General features: G+C 37.2%; 2 protein-coding genes across 2 annotated transcripts; both read left to right on the top strand.

Moving 5' to 3' along the window:
- The first annotated feature begins 274 nt into the window (after positions 1-274).
- On the top strand, positions 275-5,223 carry hoxa13b (homeobox A13b). The gene is made up of 2 exons (XM_055659878.1): positions 275-988; positions 1,378-5,223. The coding sequence occupies exons 1-2, from the start codon at positions 340-342 to the stop codon at positions 1,620-1,622; spliced, it is 894 nt and encodes a 297-aa protein (XP_055515853.1). The 5' UTR covers positions 275-339; the 3' UTR covers positions 1,623-5,223.
- An 8,400-nt stretch (positions 5,224-13,623) lies between these two features.
- On the top strand, positions 13,624-17,774 carry hoxa11b (homeobox A11b). The gene is made up of 2 exons (XM_055659866.1): positions 13,624-14,384; positions 15,543-17,774. The coding sequence occupies exons 1-2, from the start codon at positions 13,736-13,738 to the stop codon at positions 15,773-15,775; spliced, it is 882 nt and encodes a 293-aa protein (XP_055515841.1). The 5' UTR covers positions 13,624-13,735; the 3' UTR covers positions 15,776-17,774.
- Positions 17,775-19,322: the final 1,548 nt, after the last annotated feature.

The following is a 19,322-nucleotide window of genomic DNA, read 5'->3' as shown; positions in this document are numbered from 1 at the left end:
GTTAGGCATTTTCATGTAAACCCACCTCTATCAATCCCATAATCTGGTATATTTTGTGCACCGATGGTATTTCAATATTTTGAGATACGTATTTAATTCCAATTAGTGTTTCACCTAAATGCCCCAACGTTACTATATTAGACGAGTGTAGCATCTACCTTTTTAATTCTTCAGATGTTTATCATCTACTTTGCATATCACGTGGGAAAGTGGCAGCCAATGAGGGGGCGGTTTTCAGCGACACTGGCGCGTCAATGCTGGTAAGTCTGAGAGATTCAGTATCTCTTTTCAGTCTTGGGGGCTTTTAAAACGGCCACTAGTCTCAATGTTGGACGTGATATGACAGCGTCAGTGATACTTCATCCCCGCTGGATCGACACGGTGATGTTCGTCTACGACAATAATTTGGATGAAATTAATAAAAGCATGGATGGATTTTCAGGAGGGAACTTCACCGCAAACCAATGCAGGAATTTGATGGCCCATCCAGCATCCTTAGCCCCCAGTTCTGCCTACTCGTCGAGTGAACTACCAGCCTCTGGCATTGTCGAACCTGTCAAACAATGTAGTCCTTGTCCAGCTGCTCAAACTTCCTCCAGTGCTTCTCTTCCTTATGGATACTTTGGGAGCAGTTACTATCCATGCCGAATGAGCCACCATAGCAGCATTAAGTCCTGTGCGCAGCCCTCCACCTTGTCTGGCTATCCTGCCGACAAGTATATGGACACGTCCGCCGGCGAGGAATTCACCACCCGAGCTAAGGAGTTTGCTTTCTATCAAGGCTACGCGGGGCCATACCAACCCATGCCCAGCTATTTGGATGTACCTGTTGTCCCCACGATCAGCGCCCCGGGAGAACCGAGACACGAAACATTATTACCCATGGAGAGCTACCAGCCCTGGGCTATTACCAACGGGTGGAACGGTCAAGTCTGCTGTTCAAAAGAGCAACCTCAACCCACCCACCTCTGGAAGTCGAGTCTGCCAGGTAAATATTGATAAAACGTAACGTAGTCCCCATAACCGAAATCCGTCCAATGAAGGGGGAAAGCATTCTGTCTGACTTGCAAATTCGTACGGGTAACTGAAAGATATATACATTAAACCACAGTTAAAAAATAATATTCCGGATGTGCCCAACATAAATATGCCTTTCACGTTTTAATGTACTGCCTAAACATATATATATTTTAAAATATCATTCATTCAACTTATTACGCATTAAAATTACATTTGCTGTTATGTCATTTAGTTCAGTAAATAAATCCCAGTAGTTTCTCCACGCACTGATGTTGAACTTGACACCAGCCACATTCTCTGTGTTTTTTTCTGTCGACGGGCATGGGATAGTAAAGGTGTGTTTCATTTTCTTTATAGACGTCGTTTCTCATCCTTCGGATGCGAGCTCTTTTCGGCGTGGAAGAAAGAAAAGGGTGCCTTATACCAAGGTGCAGTTAAAAGAACTTGAACGGGAATATGCTACCAATAAATTCATCACCAAGGACAAGCGAAGGAGGATATCGGCATCAACAAATCTCTCAGAAAGACAAGTCACTATTTGGTTTCAAAACAGACGAGTCAAAGAAAAGAAAGTCCTCACCAAACTGAAAAGTAACAGCTAGTGCGACAATTCCAGAACACTCGGACTTACTTTGCAAATGTTTAGAACATATTTAATCTCAGCCTGGAGAAAAAATAATCCATCTCAGCTCATTCTTTTGATGCTAGATTTTTTTACATTTCTGCCTGCACGTTATTTTTTTTTTAAAACAATCCCAAACAACTCACAAATAATATTTCAAGAGAGATATGGTGCAACTGACTTGTTTAAGTCGTTTAATCGTTTAAGATTCGCCAGAAATAAATCAACCCCATTATTGAAAAATCTAGAGGGTTGCTATTTTCGAGGCAAAAACATTGTCGAGTGCATATAGACAGAAACACTCAAAAAGAATAATCATAAAACTTTGATTCATACTGTTCCTTCGCATGAATGCTATCAAAGCACCTAAAGAAAACTTGCTGAAAGGGGTTTAGTTAATAAAAACGCTACTAGAGTGCATGCTATTTTTGTTTCCTCAGGTAAGCTATGGGATATATCGTGAAATGTATAATAAGAATGTTTACGCACTAAGGTTTCTTTGGAAGGGATACGCTATCTCTAAAGATATTAATGTACAGGTAGAAGGGAGAATATATTCTAAATAGCAGTGTAAATGGGAACGTGAATGCGTACAATTTCAGCACTACGTTCGTCTTATGTACATACCTAGGAGCATCCTTGCCTTTCGTAATTAAAATGCAGTTTCTACAGAGTGGAAAAAATATCTAATTGCAAACGTGGAAGACCCAATTCCGTGAAAATGAACTCAATATGAAGCCTTTTTTTTTGCTTGCTACTTATATTACACATCACACATTACATTAATCTCCATGCAGTCTTAAGACATACAGCCTCCTTCCTAAAGATGACAGCATTTGCGTGCAATTGTATTTTTTTAAAATACCGCATTGTTATACCTGCATGCCCCCCTCTTGCTTGGTATATATAACCAATTATAGTTGCAAGGTTAAATCAAGAATGATAATCAAAGATTTAAGAAATGTCTTGCATTGCTATTATGCAGCTTTTAATCTGTATAGCCTATTGTCTTTTTTTTAATCATCTTCTGAATTATTTGCATTAAAACAAATTATTTCACGAATAAAAGTCTTCATAAACTACAGCGTCGCATATTTTTTATGAAGAAACATGAGACCGGCTAAGAACTTCAAAACAAAAAAAAAGTTTTTTTTAAATGGGCTAATTAGATTTCTTCCTGTTGTGTGGCAAGTTATTCAAGATGTGTGAAAACAGAGCTTTCATTCTAAGAAACAACCAAGGAACTTACAAAAAAAATAAGAAGTCTTAGCAAGTATGTGCTGCCTTTCTTCAAGGAAAACATCACCGCCAGATAAAGATTCGGGATGTTGATGGAAATATTTTAGGTTATATCTAAGCATGTATTAAAATACTGAATGTTTTAGTGTAGTAAACTAAACGCGTTGAAATATTCAGAATACAAATACATTTTCTGCCATTACTTGGCTCTGGTTGCAGAGCGATGGGGGTGGGGAGGTTTAAACCTTGACCTTGACGAAAACAGATAGTCTTTGACCTTGACGATTAACAGCTCATGAATAGTCATGAGGTGTATATGTAGAACAAGTACGCCATCTACTGTTACATCTGCGGAGAATCATTTATAAGGGCTTTGAACACACAACCAACCGAACGTGGGTGTTTCAATAATGAGCATGTAAAGTTGAACAAGGACTACCAAACATAGGTCAGTAACTGTACCGAGTATTATGTATTGTCGAAATTGTGGAAAGGTTCGGCTAAATTATTTTAAATGTTTGAATTTCAATGACTAATCATGAATTAAGTATTGCTCAGCCAAGCTTTAGTAATTTACTAACATCACCAAAGCTTAAATTTACAATGCAAATGAATATTGATATATGGCTACAATTTTGTAAATTAACTTTTAGCTGCATCTAAATTTCAACCTGTGCAACCAAAAAAAAAGAGTAGATAGGCTGATCAAATAAGCTGTAAGATTGTAGCATTCATGAACCGTATAAAAGGCATTTAGTCAACTTTATGTTATCTATGATCAGCCGATCTCTTATGTGTTTGTTATGATGTAACCATCATTTCACTTTTGTCTACAGCTGTATGTAACTGCTCTGGATATAATGGTTATTCACTTATATTCGGTACACTGTATCTGGTCATATATTTGCGAAATTTCGCCTCTATTCTTGCAAAACTAAAATGATTACCGAGCTGTTCTACACAATATTTGAGTAAGGAATTTTATGCTGCATTTTTTAGAATTTTAAAGCATATAGTCTACATACGTTATAAATAGGAAGCACAGGAAATTGTGTGTGGCATTGCATAATCCATCTTTCGCTGGGCTGTGGACGTGTAAAGCTAAAACTTGATCTGCACTAAAAATATTAATTTCCTCATTTTTTCATTTCAAAATATAGAATTACAGATAAATTCCACAGTCATGCAGAGTACTCTGATTTATCTTGGATATTACAGAGAGTGGTCTCTTGGAAGTGGTCTACCTTGAAATTATTATTTGAGAGGTAAGCAAATTTATTGAAGTCTCCGATCTATTTTGTTGCATTTACATCTAAATAATGTTGCACTTCTAATAGTGAACCTTAAACCATACTTTATTTTTCTAGTGCCTTTTTCCTAATGCACACGAATCAACAACTCGGGGGCTGCTGCTTGCAACATGCAAGCTGATTTGTCAAAATGTCGTGGGATTATAAAATACTACATTCATCACATGACGCAGCGAACCAATCACGACATCCTATTGCAACATTCATCCGTGCGCTGGTTGGGAAATACTCGAGGAGAACCACCCACATTGTGTCTGATCAAGGCTGGTCTAATTATTAGATTATACTTTTCTACTGCATCTTGTGTAAAAAAAGGCGATTTTTTTCGTTTACGAGGAAATGAGAACCAAACACTGTGTTATTAGCTAACAGTAATCATTGATGCAGACAAAGCAGGTATAACCAACAGTTATCAGTTTCTCCAAATATATACATTCTGGGCAAATTTTTACTTCGGTTTATTATCCGTTTTGCTTCAGTCTTAAGTATCTCAAATGCAAGAACAATGGTGCTTCGTACCCTTCAAACAATCAGATTTATCTCGTCAGACTATCAGATTTGGGACTCGCCATTTCTTGTTATTTATAGCACAATATATAGTCAAGCAAAATTTGCCATACAGTCAACGTTAACATCATCATAACCAAACATAAAACAATGCTACAACATAGAATTGGCTTTCCATAATGTTCATTTAGCTTCGGCTCTTCCGCTCTTCTGTTGGTGCATATGATTCGCCGTGAACCTCACATATTTTGCGTAAATTATCGTAACCTAATGTACTTCTAGTGGATTCAGCGCAGCCCCGAGCGAATAAAATAATTTATTGGGAAAAGATAATGCATTCCCCCCCTAAAATTGCCTTAAGGAATAACGCCAGCAACCTTGGGTTAGTTCTTAGGGATAATTTCGCATGCGTTACTGCAGACTGTCAGTAAAAATATATTATGATAATTTAATGCACGAAGCTGAACGCCAAGAATCATGTTTAAAGACATTTATACGCGGCATAATCTACAATTGTAACAGAGCCCCTCGTTACACGATTAAATCTGTAAGCCATTTCCAAAAACCAAAGCCGTATTAAGGCAGAGATTTGGATTTATTTCGCTGATTTCCACTTTTTAGAAGTATGTATCCATTCACATCACCGATTTTGTATGTTCTGCCTGCAGTCGGCATGCTCATTTGTCTTGGTAAAATTGTTTGATTGAATTATTCCTTCTCTTCAATCGATTTGAAGTCGTATTAAAAATTCTAAGGGAAAACAATATGCACTGCAGGCAGTAGCTACACTTGCGTACATTTGTATGAATCGTGCAAAGCCCGTTTTTCTTTGCGCTCACTGTTAAGCATAACTTGCCATCGTGAAATTAATGTGTATACAAAACTATTACTTTTCGCAATAATAACCCCCCAAATATATTTTAAATATTTATTGAGAATTACTCCAATCGAATGTGTAATGTCAAATCCATACCGAATTCAAACATGAACAGAATTAATTGAATTGGATTTTAAATAAATGTACGCTGTACCTAACTTGCGTACGTGGCTCTTTGCAAATCACGCCAAATTGTCTTCAAAATTGTTGAATTAACTTTAAAAACACTATTAAATACTATTGCGCCACTCCAATTCGAAACTGAATGTATTATTCAAATGGGCAATGAAATAAAGCATTTGTGTGGTCGTTTTATATTATAATTGGATCAACGGTACTTCAATGCACATAAGCAAATTGTTCGTTGTTTTAGAATAAATAAAACTAAACTGAAACGCTGAAATCACGTTGAATGTCAACAACAGGGCACGCCTGCGACTGCCTAGGTTAGGCATTTATAATGGACTATGCATAAGTACAAAGATAACATATATTTGGTTTGACATTGCTGACAATATAGATCGTAATATGGAACTCTTTGTAAATAATATGTAATGGCATTCAAATGTTAAGTCAGTTACGTAACTAGTGTATGGTGCAAACAACGAAACATCTTCATAAGACAGAACATTATATCACATACATACCCAGACATTTGAGTTTGCGGTTTGTGGGGTACCACAGCATAATAATTTAAAACAATTACTCTCTGCATTGTAATAGATACATATCAACAAGGAAACAAACATTTTATAGATTAACATAAAATATTTGTTTAATCATATGCACTCACAAAGTTGCGGCATTTGAATTAATAACGGTTACATTATTATGTTTGGTAAATAAGGTCAAATGGCATTTCGTGTGTAGAATGTATTCGTTCTTGTACAACCAACTGGTGCAATTTTGTACAATTTCCAAATAACATTTGGACCGATTAAGATAACATGCGTCTTATATATTATGAGATATTCAGAGGAATATATTGTATATATTATATAATATTTATATATAAAATATAATTTCACTTCATGTTCATATTTCACTTCACTGAAATAGTGTCCGATATTAAATTAAAACAAAGTATATATATAAACGGAAGATAGACACAAAATGCTGAACTCAGCGCGACAGGCAGCGTCTCTGGAGAGAAGGAAATATTAACGTTTCGGGTCGAGACCCTTCTTCAATTATATCAGTGTAATTGCATTAACAATATAAATTCACACAGCCACAATGTTTAAAGTGTATTTTATATTCTAATTTAGAATTTCTTTGAAATTAAACCTAACTGTTCAATGTACGAGATTTTCTTTGCTGAACAATAATGGTAAGTTAATATTCAATTACATTATTATTCATTCCAACGCCAAATGCATGCCCTGAATAATTTGTATGATACCTAAGGAAACATAATTTATTAAAACATATTTGCACAGTGTTTCTGAAAGTAAATCTAATTTCCAGTAAAGATTATGAAATATTGGATGTTTTTACATTATACATTTTTATATATCGTCTTGCAAATCAGCTGTCTAGTAGGGTAGTGGTGTTCTTTGATGTTTGACAAAATATAATACAGATAGCAATGCTCCTCCTAGTATTCAACTTGGAAGCTTAGTCCTCATATTTATTAATGTGAAGTGTTATGTTTTTGAATCTCAATTCGGAAAGTGGAAATACTTCATTCTAATGTACGTTGTTTTAAAATAGTTCATGAATTAGCAGTGAAATGTTCACTTCCCTTCTCCAAATGGGACAGGTAGCTGAGTGTAAACAGATCAAATATAAGTTCCAATGGTCGCTGAGTTCACAGCTCTGTGAGCAAGTGTTCTTCAAAAAACTGAAATAGCATATAGTGGTTAGAACTTTGCCCATTATGCTTCAAACATTTATTACGTTCTGCAATTAGGGGTAGAAAATAAAATGCATTCAGAACTACAGTCATTCAAATTAATTTACACAACTCATCAACAAAGCATCATCCACATCAGAATGAATGCAGTTGAAATTCGTTAATTTTAACTTTCATGATATAACATTGCTGGCTCCATCCTTAACGCACGCAGTCGCGGGCCTGTCCTGTTGTTGACACTTCACGTATTTTCAGCATTTCACTTTGATTTTATTTACTCCACTTGGTGAAAGGATTAATACATTTTGCCGTACTGCAGGTTTAATGGACATATGCGAGACGAGTGTGCGTCCCGAATTGTTCATCTGGGAGACAATTGCATCGCGACTTTCTATATTCTAATTTACCAAAGACACGATGCAATTAGACTGTCGCCTCGTCTCTGTTTATCTAAGTATGCCAAATGGGCATACTTATAGCATGAGACTGCGGTAAATGTTGTGAGCCCAGCATATCTGAGGCGGCGGCTATTTATTGAAAGGCAGAGGATAAGAAAGCTGGAAGAATTCATCCTAAAACAGAAGGAATAGTTACAGGCGAATGGAGTGCATTTACCGAAATAAGTTCTGCAATTCCGGTCTGTGACAACAAGCCAAGTTCAACGTAAGCTTTCAAGTTCAAATTCGACAGTTCGGATAAAATTTCCCATACCCTGTAGATATTTCAGTATTCATGAATACATAAGAATATATAACGGCTTATATATTGAAATCAAATAGTGGGCCGATTAGCATGGAACATCACATTTTTGTGTAAATTCGTGAAACATATATTACCGAAAATCACTACAGAACTAGTGATGGGTTTGCTGAATTATCTTTATCTTTATAGTCGAGGACTCTTGCCTTTGAAATTCTTAACATAGACCTGAAACGCTATTGTGTCTAAAGGGTAGTTCTTCAACTTGTCAAATTGTGTGTGCCAGGATTAAATCTATCCCGTGAACGCAGCAGTACATTTCAAATACGCATGTCTTTGAAACCGATAATGGATTAGTTCTAAATAAATTCGCATAGAATAGACTAAAAAATGCTCGGAAGCGAAACGAAGTGGTTATTTGCAAATAGAATGCTAATTCTTCGATGGTCAGGTCTAATTGTGCAAAAGAGAAGCCTCAATATTAATTAACGAGTCATTTATTTTCCCGAGGTGTGCTGAAAACCACCGCTGAGGGTTTTTTTGCCCTGCATCACTGGACAACTTGATGCAGTTGAGCTCCACGTTGTGGGATTTAGTGTTAAAAAAGGCACAAAATTGTCACAATGAAACTTACCATTCATTTTCTGTAATTTTATTGAGACTATGGGTAGGTTACAACTTGGAATCTAGCTAATCTAGTATTTATCAAAATTGAAGTATTATATTCCGAATAGTAAATATGACAGAGACATTAATAAAAAACCTTCATTACACAAAACATTGATTTCTTCAAAAAAACTGAAATAGCATATAGTGGTTAAAAGATATTAAATGTGCATTTTCGGCGAATGGTGCGGAGTGCGTTTTGCTTTTATTGCCGAACTTGACTTGCCGAACGTTCATTGCGGTGTTTCACTGGTTTTCATAGGGAAAAAAAAGTATAATAGAAGAGCAAATTGAACATATATTTTTCGCTTAATTAGGGCCATAATATTCAATGTGCATGATATTTGATATATTAATTTCAATAACCCCACTGCGGGTCAACAAAATCTAAATAAACCTAATCGATACAGATCTAGCATTGTTTTTAAATTCAAGGACAACAATCCGCTTGGGATCTCAACCCTATTAATTCTCGACGTATTTTCACATCTTAAAAGACTGACTTTTTAGCAATCCAACTCTTCGTTCGACTAAGGAACGAGGTTCTGCAAGTATTTAACTGAACTTTACAAAATTTCGGAGACATCAGGCATAAAAATGGCCGCCGGTTCCCGTTGTCTTGTCACTGTCAGTGACACTGAACAAGAGGACAAAACAACCCTGCACACAAAAAATCGACATGATTTTCGTTGAAAAGTAACGCACTCATTTGAAACCAGTGATTCTCACTTTAGATTTTGAGATTCGTAGTGTCTGTGGTTAAATAAAAGGAAAATAAAGACATTGCATGCCTCCCCAACCCCACTACCAAGAAGGAATTTGTTTTTATTTGATTTGGCCTAGAATGTAGAATTTCTTGGGGGGAGTTTTTAAGTTTCACAGTTTATCGAACTAATTCCAAAATCAGTTCATATTTGACCAAGTTAATAAAGGCAGATATTGCAATAGATAGACGAATACCGTTAAAGACGGTGGTTCTTTAAAAAAAAAATCCTGATTGTAACTTCATATTACAGCAGAAACTGTCCATTTCCCTTTAAGCACGAAGATGCTATTTTCATTTGTCATTCAGGAGGGCAAGGGGAGATATTGCAGAAATGAGCTGAACCATTCCATGTTAGAGAAATGGCTTGGGGCGTAATATAGCAACATACTTTGTTGTTACACGCAATTATGTTGTTTCATTTGCCAACGATAATTAGGGTCTAATGTAATTCGTGGGAGAAATTAAGAAGTAATGCGGATACTATCCCTTATAAAACCTGCAAAGAACAATATAGCTGGCCGTTTTCATCCCACACTGGTTTACAGTGACAATATAAGTATGCCAGCTGGAAGTACAATTTTCAGCTTTTAACCCGTGGATAGTGAGACATCAAAATGAATGAATCTAAGCGCGCCACAGTGTATTTTCCTTTACTTTTCCAGGCCGTCTCTTTTAATGACACAGTCGACACCGCAAGTGGCGGAAGGCCTTGATCCTTTTTTTTTTCAAGACGACCAATAGATTTAAGATATTTTCCTTTCATTAAACCTTTAACTTCGCATGATACAAATCTTGTTTTTGTCAAGTATATACATTTCGCGTGCGCAGCCTTTTCCAAAGTTGAAGTTCAATGTTAAGTCGGCTGCGAGCTCTTAAGCGTAAATTCCTCGCCAAACTCAGATGTAAACTTTCCCTAGCCCTTGTCTTATTAGGGGACTTGTTTTTGTGTTCAAACCTTCACATGAACAGTTTTAACCAGATTTTGTTTTTGACAATATCTTCAACAAAGCTTTAAAATACACCTCAGTGTGAAGAAAAATTAACTTCATCCGGGTCTCAGCTCTCCCACGGAGTTGGACTCCTGCAGGAAAATAGCCTGCGCCGCAATAATTCACCGATCTCCTTAAACTTCGGCATTTACATTAGATTTCATTCACATCAAATATCCACCAAATGGCGAGAGTTTGCGTTAAATTAAAGATAAACAAGGTAGGTACTTTTATTTTTTAGAATTAACTCTTGGGCATTATTTAAATGTGTTCCTAAAGGCTGCAATACAACTAAAACGAAATTAAAAAGTCAAATTGATCCTAAATCTATAATTGAAAATCAGCTATGAGAAAGGGCGATACTTACTGCAAAGATACTATGATAGGTGAGAAATACAAACGATTAGAAAATGGCGCAGCCATTAAATAGTGACTGTATCTAAGATCATTTTCGGCTTTTATTTAAACGGAAATGCCATCGCCAGCTTCCTTTTTTAATTTGTAGGTATATTAGATAGTTGTAATTTTGTTAATCTTGTTCTTCTAACACTGTTATAGCAGATTGCGTTGTTTGGTAAATTGTACAGCAATTCATTCACGTATAATTCAACCTTTCGGTAAGAAAGAAAAAAGACAAGAAAGTAGATTCTGTGCCACTGGTGGTTAAAACGTGCAATGTCCGGCTAAAAAGCTTACTCCTTCAAATTTCTGCCCGATTTTTATCAGACAAAGAGCGCGTCCTTGTCGCTTTTGGGAACGCCTGATTGCTCACGTTAGCTGGGAATGTCAGGGATTCCATGTAGGTGGCGTCTTTAGCTAACCCCTGGTCGGCTACAATGTCTATGCGGGCGTCTAGTGAAGCTGGTTGTCAAAACTGCTATTAAAACCACAGGTCAAGCTACACCGCTCTCGGTTCTCCTAGGCGTATTATATTTAATTATATTATGAAAAGCGCTGTATCGGAATTTGTCCACCCGTACAGGGACAAATCGTGTCAATATCCTCCTGGACTTCACTATGTTTTTCTTTTAACTGTAATATTTCAGATTTTACATCTGCAGTTTTGACCACAGTTACTAAACGTCCCAAATGTGAATCGTTTTTTTTTAAAACGACTGAACAGGAATTAATTTGGATCTTAATTTAGAACTGCGATTTCACTGTATGGCTTCGCAGTTTCGTTGTATTCGGTGCATATATTTTTTCAATATTTGTATGTATATATAAGTTAAAATAAAATATAGATATGTCCTATAGTGTAATATAAAGATAACCGGATTGTCGAACGGTTGAATGCGACAAAGAATATTTACACCGAGTGTTGCTGATCCTTATTGCGAATTATGGCATCGAAAATCCTATTAATATCCTTAGTGTTTCCGGAATCTACTGTTATTCTTTTATAAGATGGCCTTATTTTTACAACGAGTGATTTATTCGGTTGCGCGGGCCAGAAAAACAAATAACATCTATATTTCGAGTGTTTTGTAGACCTTTTCATATCATTGCTGTATGCTTATAGCAAAGAAACAATTAGAAAAAAAGATTAACTTATTAACTTGCAACTAACACGGTTGCTCGTTAAGAGTATTTTTGTACGTGAAACAATTCAGAGTAAGGTCTTTCTGGCAAATGTTTATGGCAAAGGCCCTTATCCCCAGGAAACCTGTTTGTTTTGGCACAGCGCAATTGTTTTTGGAACAGCAATAAGCTAATATGTGACAAATTCTTAAAGCAAAGTTTAACTTCAACTCTTATCTATGGCACCATTCTGTTCAACAGCATCGGAATTCATTGCATCACTTTCAAGCTCCTAGTGTGCATTTAAACCATATAGTTTGTTAGATGGCACTAATATATCTAAATAAAATGCACTTTTATTGGCTGTTCTTTAATTAATCTTTCCCTAGCCAAACTAAACTATTGTTATTTAACCCTAAACACAGTAAATGCAAGTCCGCTTCATATTCATATGACTTTGTTGAGATTTCATAGAAATACAGAACAATGTGCCCACGGCCAATGTCAAATGGATTTTTTTCCGTCTTTGTTCACGCCTGTTTCACCTAAACATTTTAAAATATATAATTACCAGTGTTCTGTCGAAAATAGCGTGTTCATAAGAACTCCGCCTGAAATATAAAGCTGATTGACCAATAGACTGTTTTCGAAAATATTTCCTGAAATCCAGCTAAATGGCATCTATTTGTATCGAGAGGGCGATGGTTTTGTGTGTGGTGTTGAACGTGACCATGCCCATTTATCCTCAAATTACAAGCACCAACACACATTTATGAAACGCAATGTGGCAGTTCCGTGCGGATTCAATTTTTATGAAGAAAATCACCTAAAAGCTATTCGGCTACACTCACTAAGACACAAACAAGCCAATATTCAATTCCGGACCTGTAGTCAGTCTAACTCATCTTCCCCACGGCTTTTATGGGGGGTCTACAAATGACTGTATGCTTCCGTCGTTTATTTCTGTTGAGTGGGGACGTGGAAGTGAGGGTATTCGGGTTGAAAACAGAGAAGATATAGGTAGATAAATCATGATTTATTCATTAAAATAAAATCCGCTCCCACTTCACGTCTCTGGAAGATTCTTACATAGTTTGTGATTATTTGTGTATAGATACACACATTCTCTGCTGGTGAAATAAATATTTTGTACGTTATTTCTCATTAAAATGACAAGACAAAAAGATAAGGGGAGTATTTTCCAACATTATGTAATTTTCTGGGGTTTTCGTCCAATGTGCGTAATAATTCAAAAATCGCCCTTTAAAAAAAAAAATCAGTGTTTGACATTTTTGCTGCGGAAATGGTTATAAGTTCTTTCCATGTCTACTCTTGATTCGAGTCAGCTTGTTGGAGCGGCATGGAGTAAATGTGCCAAATGCGTCTCTGGTGTGAAACTTGAACACCTTCACAGTATTATTCGAGCTTTCCTTTCCCCGTTTAGAAATGTGCAGAGCTCAGTTGTAAAGAGCTTTGCGCTCCTGGTGCGAGGGGGGAATCCAAAGTGATGCATGTCAATTTCTCCAGGCATCTGGTCACATGACCGGCTGGTTCCTGCGATGTATGGAGATACATTTCCACGTCAGCTTACGTTTCCAAATTTTTACTCCGCGGATCAGCTTCAAAGAGGCAGCAGCATCTAAGGACCATGTTTAGCTGTGCGAATGCAAGCTATTCTTGCGCTAGGGGACCCCAAGAAAGCGATGATGGATTTTGATGAGCGGGTTCCTTGTGGCTCTAACCTTTATTTGCCTAGCTGTACCTATTATGTCTCCGGTCCGGATTTCTCCAGCCTGCCTTCATTTTTACCTCAGACACCGGCTTCTCGTCCCATGACATATTCTTACTCGTCTAATATCCCCCAGGTTCAACCTGTGCGGGAAGTTACCTTCAGAGACTATGCCATCGATCCTTCCAATAAGTGGCATCACAGAAGCAATCTCCCCCACTGCTATTCCGCAGAGGAGCTGATGCACAGAGAATGCCTGCCTGCCAGCACCATGGGCGAGATGTTAATGAAAAATAGCGCCAGCGTTTACCACCCCAGTTCCAACGCGACTTCCAGCTTCTACAACCCGGTGGGTAGGAACGGTGTCCTGCCGCAAGGATTTGATCAGTTCTTCGAGACTGCCTACGGTTCTAGTGAGAATCAGCAGTCGGAGTATTGCGGGGAGAAGAGCCCAGGTAAAGTGCCGTCTGCGGCAATTTCAAGTTCGGAGACTTCCAGGGTGTCGGTGGAGAAGGAGACGAGTCCCGGGAGCAGCAGCCCGGAATCTTCTTCCGGCAACAATGAGGAAAAAAGCAGCAACTCTAGTAGGTAGAATCAGTGCCTACTTATGAAGGAAAGTTTTGCGATCTCGCGCGCTGCTGTTAAAAATTTTATGTGCTGTTTTATAAGCATATAAGGGGGTTTATGGATGGCCTGTAGATTTCCCAACAAAACTTTTTTTTAAATAAATGACAGGATCACGTGTTCCGCTCTGAAATTGGCCGTGAAATAACACCAGCCAATCCCTGCATTAAAATAGCTCAACTAGCACCTCTAAATGTGAAATTTGGATTAAAATATGGTCATTTAAATGATTAGGTGTGCATTCATGAAAAATAGCCTTTTGGCCGTTGTGATCTACGCGTGTATGAATACAGCACACGAATTCTATAAAACACGTGTTGACACAAAACCTCTATTTATAGGTTGTATTCAATTCCATAAGTAACCGCTTTAAAACATAACAGGGTAAAATGACATTTTTAACAGCAACATAAATAGTACAATACCTTAAGCACAGGGTTTTCCATCATAAAAACTTATTTCAGATTGAGTGACCATATTTTATTTAATAATCACATTTTATAGCTGGACGTGCGATAAGCACAGCTTTAACGCTACAGCAGTACTTCTGGATCATGCTTATGTCGACTTTTACAACACGGAATATCTACACAACAAAGCCCCCTCCCTTAAGAAACCCAATTCCTGTTCCCAGCACCTTTATAATGACAGGGCGATTGTGTCATGCTTCAAATCCTTTTAGATTTAACAACCTAAATTAAATAAAACGTCGTGCTCTTCATTTATTTTCTGTCTTTAATGCTCTCATACTCGGGCGTTTCATCTGTAAAAATCATTTATCTTCCAAATGCGGGTAGTTCCTGGGTACGGAAAGCCCTTTTGTAATTTCAAATACTATTTGGAAAGGGAGTATCACAGCTTTAACTTCAGAAGTTCCACAAGCATTATGGTAACCGAGGCAGCCATCTTATGTTTCAAGACCCATTCAACATGTTAAAATGCGCTTTAAAGCTTTCGCGAAGTCTTCTGTATATCGTCATTGGTGGTAGATATTGCTGTGTAAAAAGTATGAATTATGTAGAGGTGCTCCGAATTACAGCAAAGTATATGTTGCTCCTGAGTAAAACATTGGCTACTCTGACTTATCAATGTTTTAACGTACTGTTTACCTGTTACAGGTGGCCAGCGTACACGTAAAAAAAGATGCCCCTATACCAAGTACCAGATCAGGGAGCTGGAGAGAGAATTTTTTTTCAGTGTCTACATCAATAAGGAGAAGCGCCTACAACTTTCCCGCATGCTCAATTTAACCGACCGCCAAGTTAAAATTTGGTTTCAGAACAGGAGGATGAAGGAAAAGAAGTTGAACAGGGACCGCCTTCAATATTACACTACGAATCCATTGCTCTGAGATTAGACTGAGTTTACAAAGAGGCATTCCACCTTCCTAACTTCTACGATGAAATCGGCCAGGCCAGAAGGCAGAGGTAAAAAAAAGCTCAAGTTCGAGTTTGTGAGCAGACACTTTAATACAACTCTGACGGGCCAGACAACTTTTCAAAACTAATGGGGACGTCTAGTTTCAACTTTAAAAAGTAACTGGAATTAATGTTCATCGTTGACTTCACACACAGCCACACACAGACCCACGCACTCACACACTTATTAATACACACACGTCTCCTATATATTTAATACATAGAGTATCTCTTGAGATTAACTTTTGAGATGTCAAGGTGAACGTTTGGACTTAGTTAAGCGAAACCGATTTTTTTTTAAATTCAAGGAAGAAGGCAGCTTCTATACATGAACGGACACGTGTACTGAAGGTCTGGGAGAAGGAGTGGACTGTTGTGGACCAGCTGCAATATAAACGTATTTTTAAAAATAAGGCGATAAGAAGCGCATGCTTTAGATTAGGAACATTACAGTGGCACTCATTGGATATATATTTGTTATCTTCGGTTACAACTAGTTGCAAGCAGTCTCGTTCTTTTGCAACTGAGCCTTCTGAAAGGAGGGAACGTAGCGCAGCAGTTCCACAAATAATGCCTGCTTATCGCTGTTCAGCATACTAAAACTCGTCTCTAGAAAAGGCAGATGACAACTTCCATCTCCACAATAGATCCACATTTATTTCCATACATATCAATCAGTACTCCCCACCCCCACCTCCATTATTACCCCAAAAGGTAACATGCATGCAAATATCCAATTTGAAATTCATAGCAAAAAGAAACACCGTTTCTAATGAGTGTGGAATTTATATTAGTCATTAAAATAAACAAGTGTGGTTAAATTCTGTTTAACATGTACAAATCTGTATATTTTAGCTGTTGGCCTCGATATATAAACACCTTACCATTTAATACATAGCTTGGAATAATAAGATATTTGAAAACCGGCTATTTTATGCTCGCTGAAGCAATCCGTGTGTGTTTATTTGTACTTGACCCATTGTGCTTCGTAATTTACAAATGCGGTTTTTACGTTTCAATTTTCAAAAGGAAGAGATGCTACCCGTGATGGCATACTTGAGCACAAAGTATTGTAAATATGTCGCTCTTTTGGTACATTATGAATGTGTATAGGAATTGGGTTTGAAAGCTGCTGCTCATGCATCTATCCTTTTCACGGATTCCCCCAAAGGGTGACAAGTCTACATTATTCACCATTTTGAAGCCATCTTTATCCGTGTGAACCAAAGACAGAAAAATATTTTCATTAAACACATAAGTGTGTTTATTGCACAATGGTAACATTTCCTGTACATTCACCATTTAAGCTTTTTATAGGCCGATATACCTATAGGCCGTATTGTACAAAAATCACCCACACTTTACCTAACGACATATACCAGCCTTCAAAATCACTTTTGTTTATTTTATCAGTTTAAATTCAATGTTTCGTTGTGGCCTTTGTTATTAACATCATCAAAATAGCTTCTTTTATTGTTCATTCTCATAAAATGACAGATGACAGCGGTTGGCTGCTCGCCGTTATCTTTATTTTTTGTGATTCTAGTTTATTTTGCAAAACACTGAAATGTATTAAAAGGCTGGAACATGCACCACAGAAGTGGTGTTTTTTTTTACATTAAGCATTTAGATTTTGAAATGTAGCACCAATTATTTTAAGAACAATCAGATGCTGTTTTATTAAATGTGAAATCGACATTTGCTTAACATTTGTATATAATTTATATTTATCAATTTGACTAAAGTGGGGGTAAATGTGCATGTCCATGTTGAGAGAGCGCACAATTGGATTTCATGTAGAAAAAGTAATGAAGGTGCTTTCTCTTGAGGGCGAACTTCGTTGGGTATTCAAGCCGAAAACTAAAACACCTGCAAAGTATTGTAATATTGTTCGTTTCATGTACGTAATAAGCAACCATTAAAGCTGGATAACATTCATATCTGTCTACATACATTGGTACGTTTTTCTTTAGTTTATTTTCTGGAAGCCAAGCCAAGGCATTCATATCAAATTTCGGACAATGCAATTACAATTATCTTTCCCTTGGCACGGGCTATAGTCATTTCACATTGATAATCGCATGCTCAAATGGGAACAATTAGCCAAGATGTCAAAAATTGTATTTGTTAGAACTTTATTCAGCACAAATAACTCTCTTTGGGAAATTTTGTGAATCAAAACTGTCGGTTTGGCAAATTATCGACGACGTTTGTTTGGATACATAGGGGCGTACATTAGAAACAATTGCATTGCATTGCAGTTGTATTATAATATCTTTAATGCCGATTTTCATTCTGTTTTCCTGTTTGTTTCCTGGCTTTGAACTTCTGTTGCGCCGTGGACGTCACCTCTAACCTTGGGGGTGAAGGGATAATCAGCCCTGAAGCTTACATTCTCTGGTTAGACTCCCGCCGGAGGTGACGGGAGACCAAAACAGATTATAAGAGGTTGATCAACTGAATTGGCAGAGAAACTAGCGAGACATATTCTAGTATCTTGGAAGTTTAATGTTGCGTGTGAGGTTGTTTTAATAATGAGTGATACTGGAGGTGGTTAAATATATGTGGAAGCTTTTATATCTGCAGAAGAGGGAGTTGAGACCAGTGAAGTAGCATATTAAGGGGCTGTGGCATTCAAGGCAAATGACATGGGATCGTCTCTGTTGCTGTGGTTACTAACAGCGGGACAAGTGATTAAAAAAAAATAATTGTAGCTATCTGTTTTTTGAATATTACCGCAGTAGATTTTATAGTCCTAATGTTATGAACGTATACATATTTTTGAGTTTAGTTCTTCTCCCTCTTAATGTCGTTTTGCGTTCGTTCAATGTTTCTGCACTGCTGCACCAGAGAGCTATGGCAATGAATTCCTCCAGTTGGACCCTCAGTCCACATGGTGGCGCCATTTAGATCAATGTCAAAGCCGCTTTTGGGCAGCAAAAATAATTATAATGAAAAATACTTTGTCGCTCTTCCAAAGTACGAGTTAAAGAGGTATGTTATTTTTTTGAGGCAAAATAAAATAGTTCCTATATGTTTGACAATTTAAATTCAATATTCATTGAATATCTTAAAGAGCTCCAAAATAACCAATCTTTCTAACAAAAGGTAGGTGATCGGGATCCATGTATATACGACATGGATTCTTGAATTGAGAAATGTGGCTTCACAATTATCAAAGAGCGGTTCGACAGTGTACGTTACAACTAACGTAAGATTTGAATTCGGATGGAGTGAAAGTTCATTGTTAAACCGCTTTTGTTTCATTAAGAAAAAAAACCCTCCGGAAAAGGGAAAGTGCAGGATATTCATTTCAGAAACAGTATACTTTAATTGTCATTGGAAATTGGTTAGAAAATACATTATATTTGCTTCTTGACTAAACCACGGACCACATTTTATATTTAGATACAATATGTGCACTATTCGATTTGCTGGTTAGGAAGAAAAGGTTTATTCCTGGAACTGGGTTGCTCATAT

This window comes from Leucoraja erinacea, chromosome 2 (assembly GCF_028641065.1).
Source record: "Leucoraja erinacea ecotype New England chromosome 2, Leri_hhj_1, whole genome shotgun sequence".
Classification (NCBI taxonomy): domain Eukaryota; kingdom Metazoa; phylum Chordata; class Chondrichthyes; order Rajiformes; family Rajidae; genus Leucoraja; species Leucoraja erinaceus.
This window is presented reverse-complemented; position numbering and strand designations above follow the sequence as displayed.

What these genes read in the sequence shown, in the direction of transcription:
- hoxa13b (XM_055659878.1), top strand. Translation starts at nt 340, where the DNA reads ATGACAGCGTCAGTGATACTTCATCCCCGCTGGATCGACACGGTGATG. An exon ending in CTGGAAGTCGAGTCTGCCAG is followed by an intron (nt 989 to 1,377) that starts GTAAATATTGAT and finishes TTTTCTTTATAG; the next exon opens with ACGTCGTTTCTCATCCTTCG.
- hoxa11b (XM_055659866.1), top strand. Translation starts at nt 13,736, where the DNA reads ATGCAAGCTATTCTTGCGCTAGGGGACCCCAAGAAAGCGATGATGGAT. An exon ending in GGAAAAAAGCAGCAACTCTA is followed by an intron (nt 14,385 to 15,542) that starts GTAGGTAGAATC and finishes TACCTGTTACAG; the next exon opens with GTGGCCAGCGTACACGTAAA.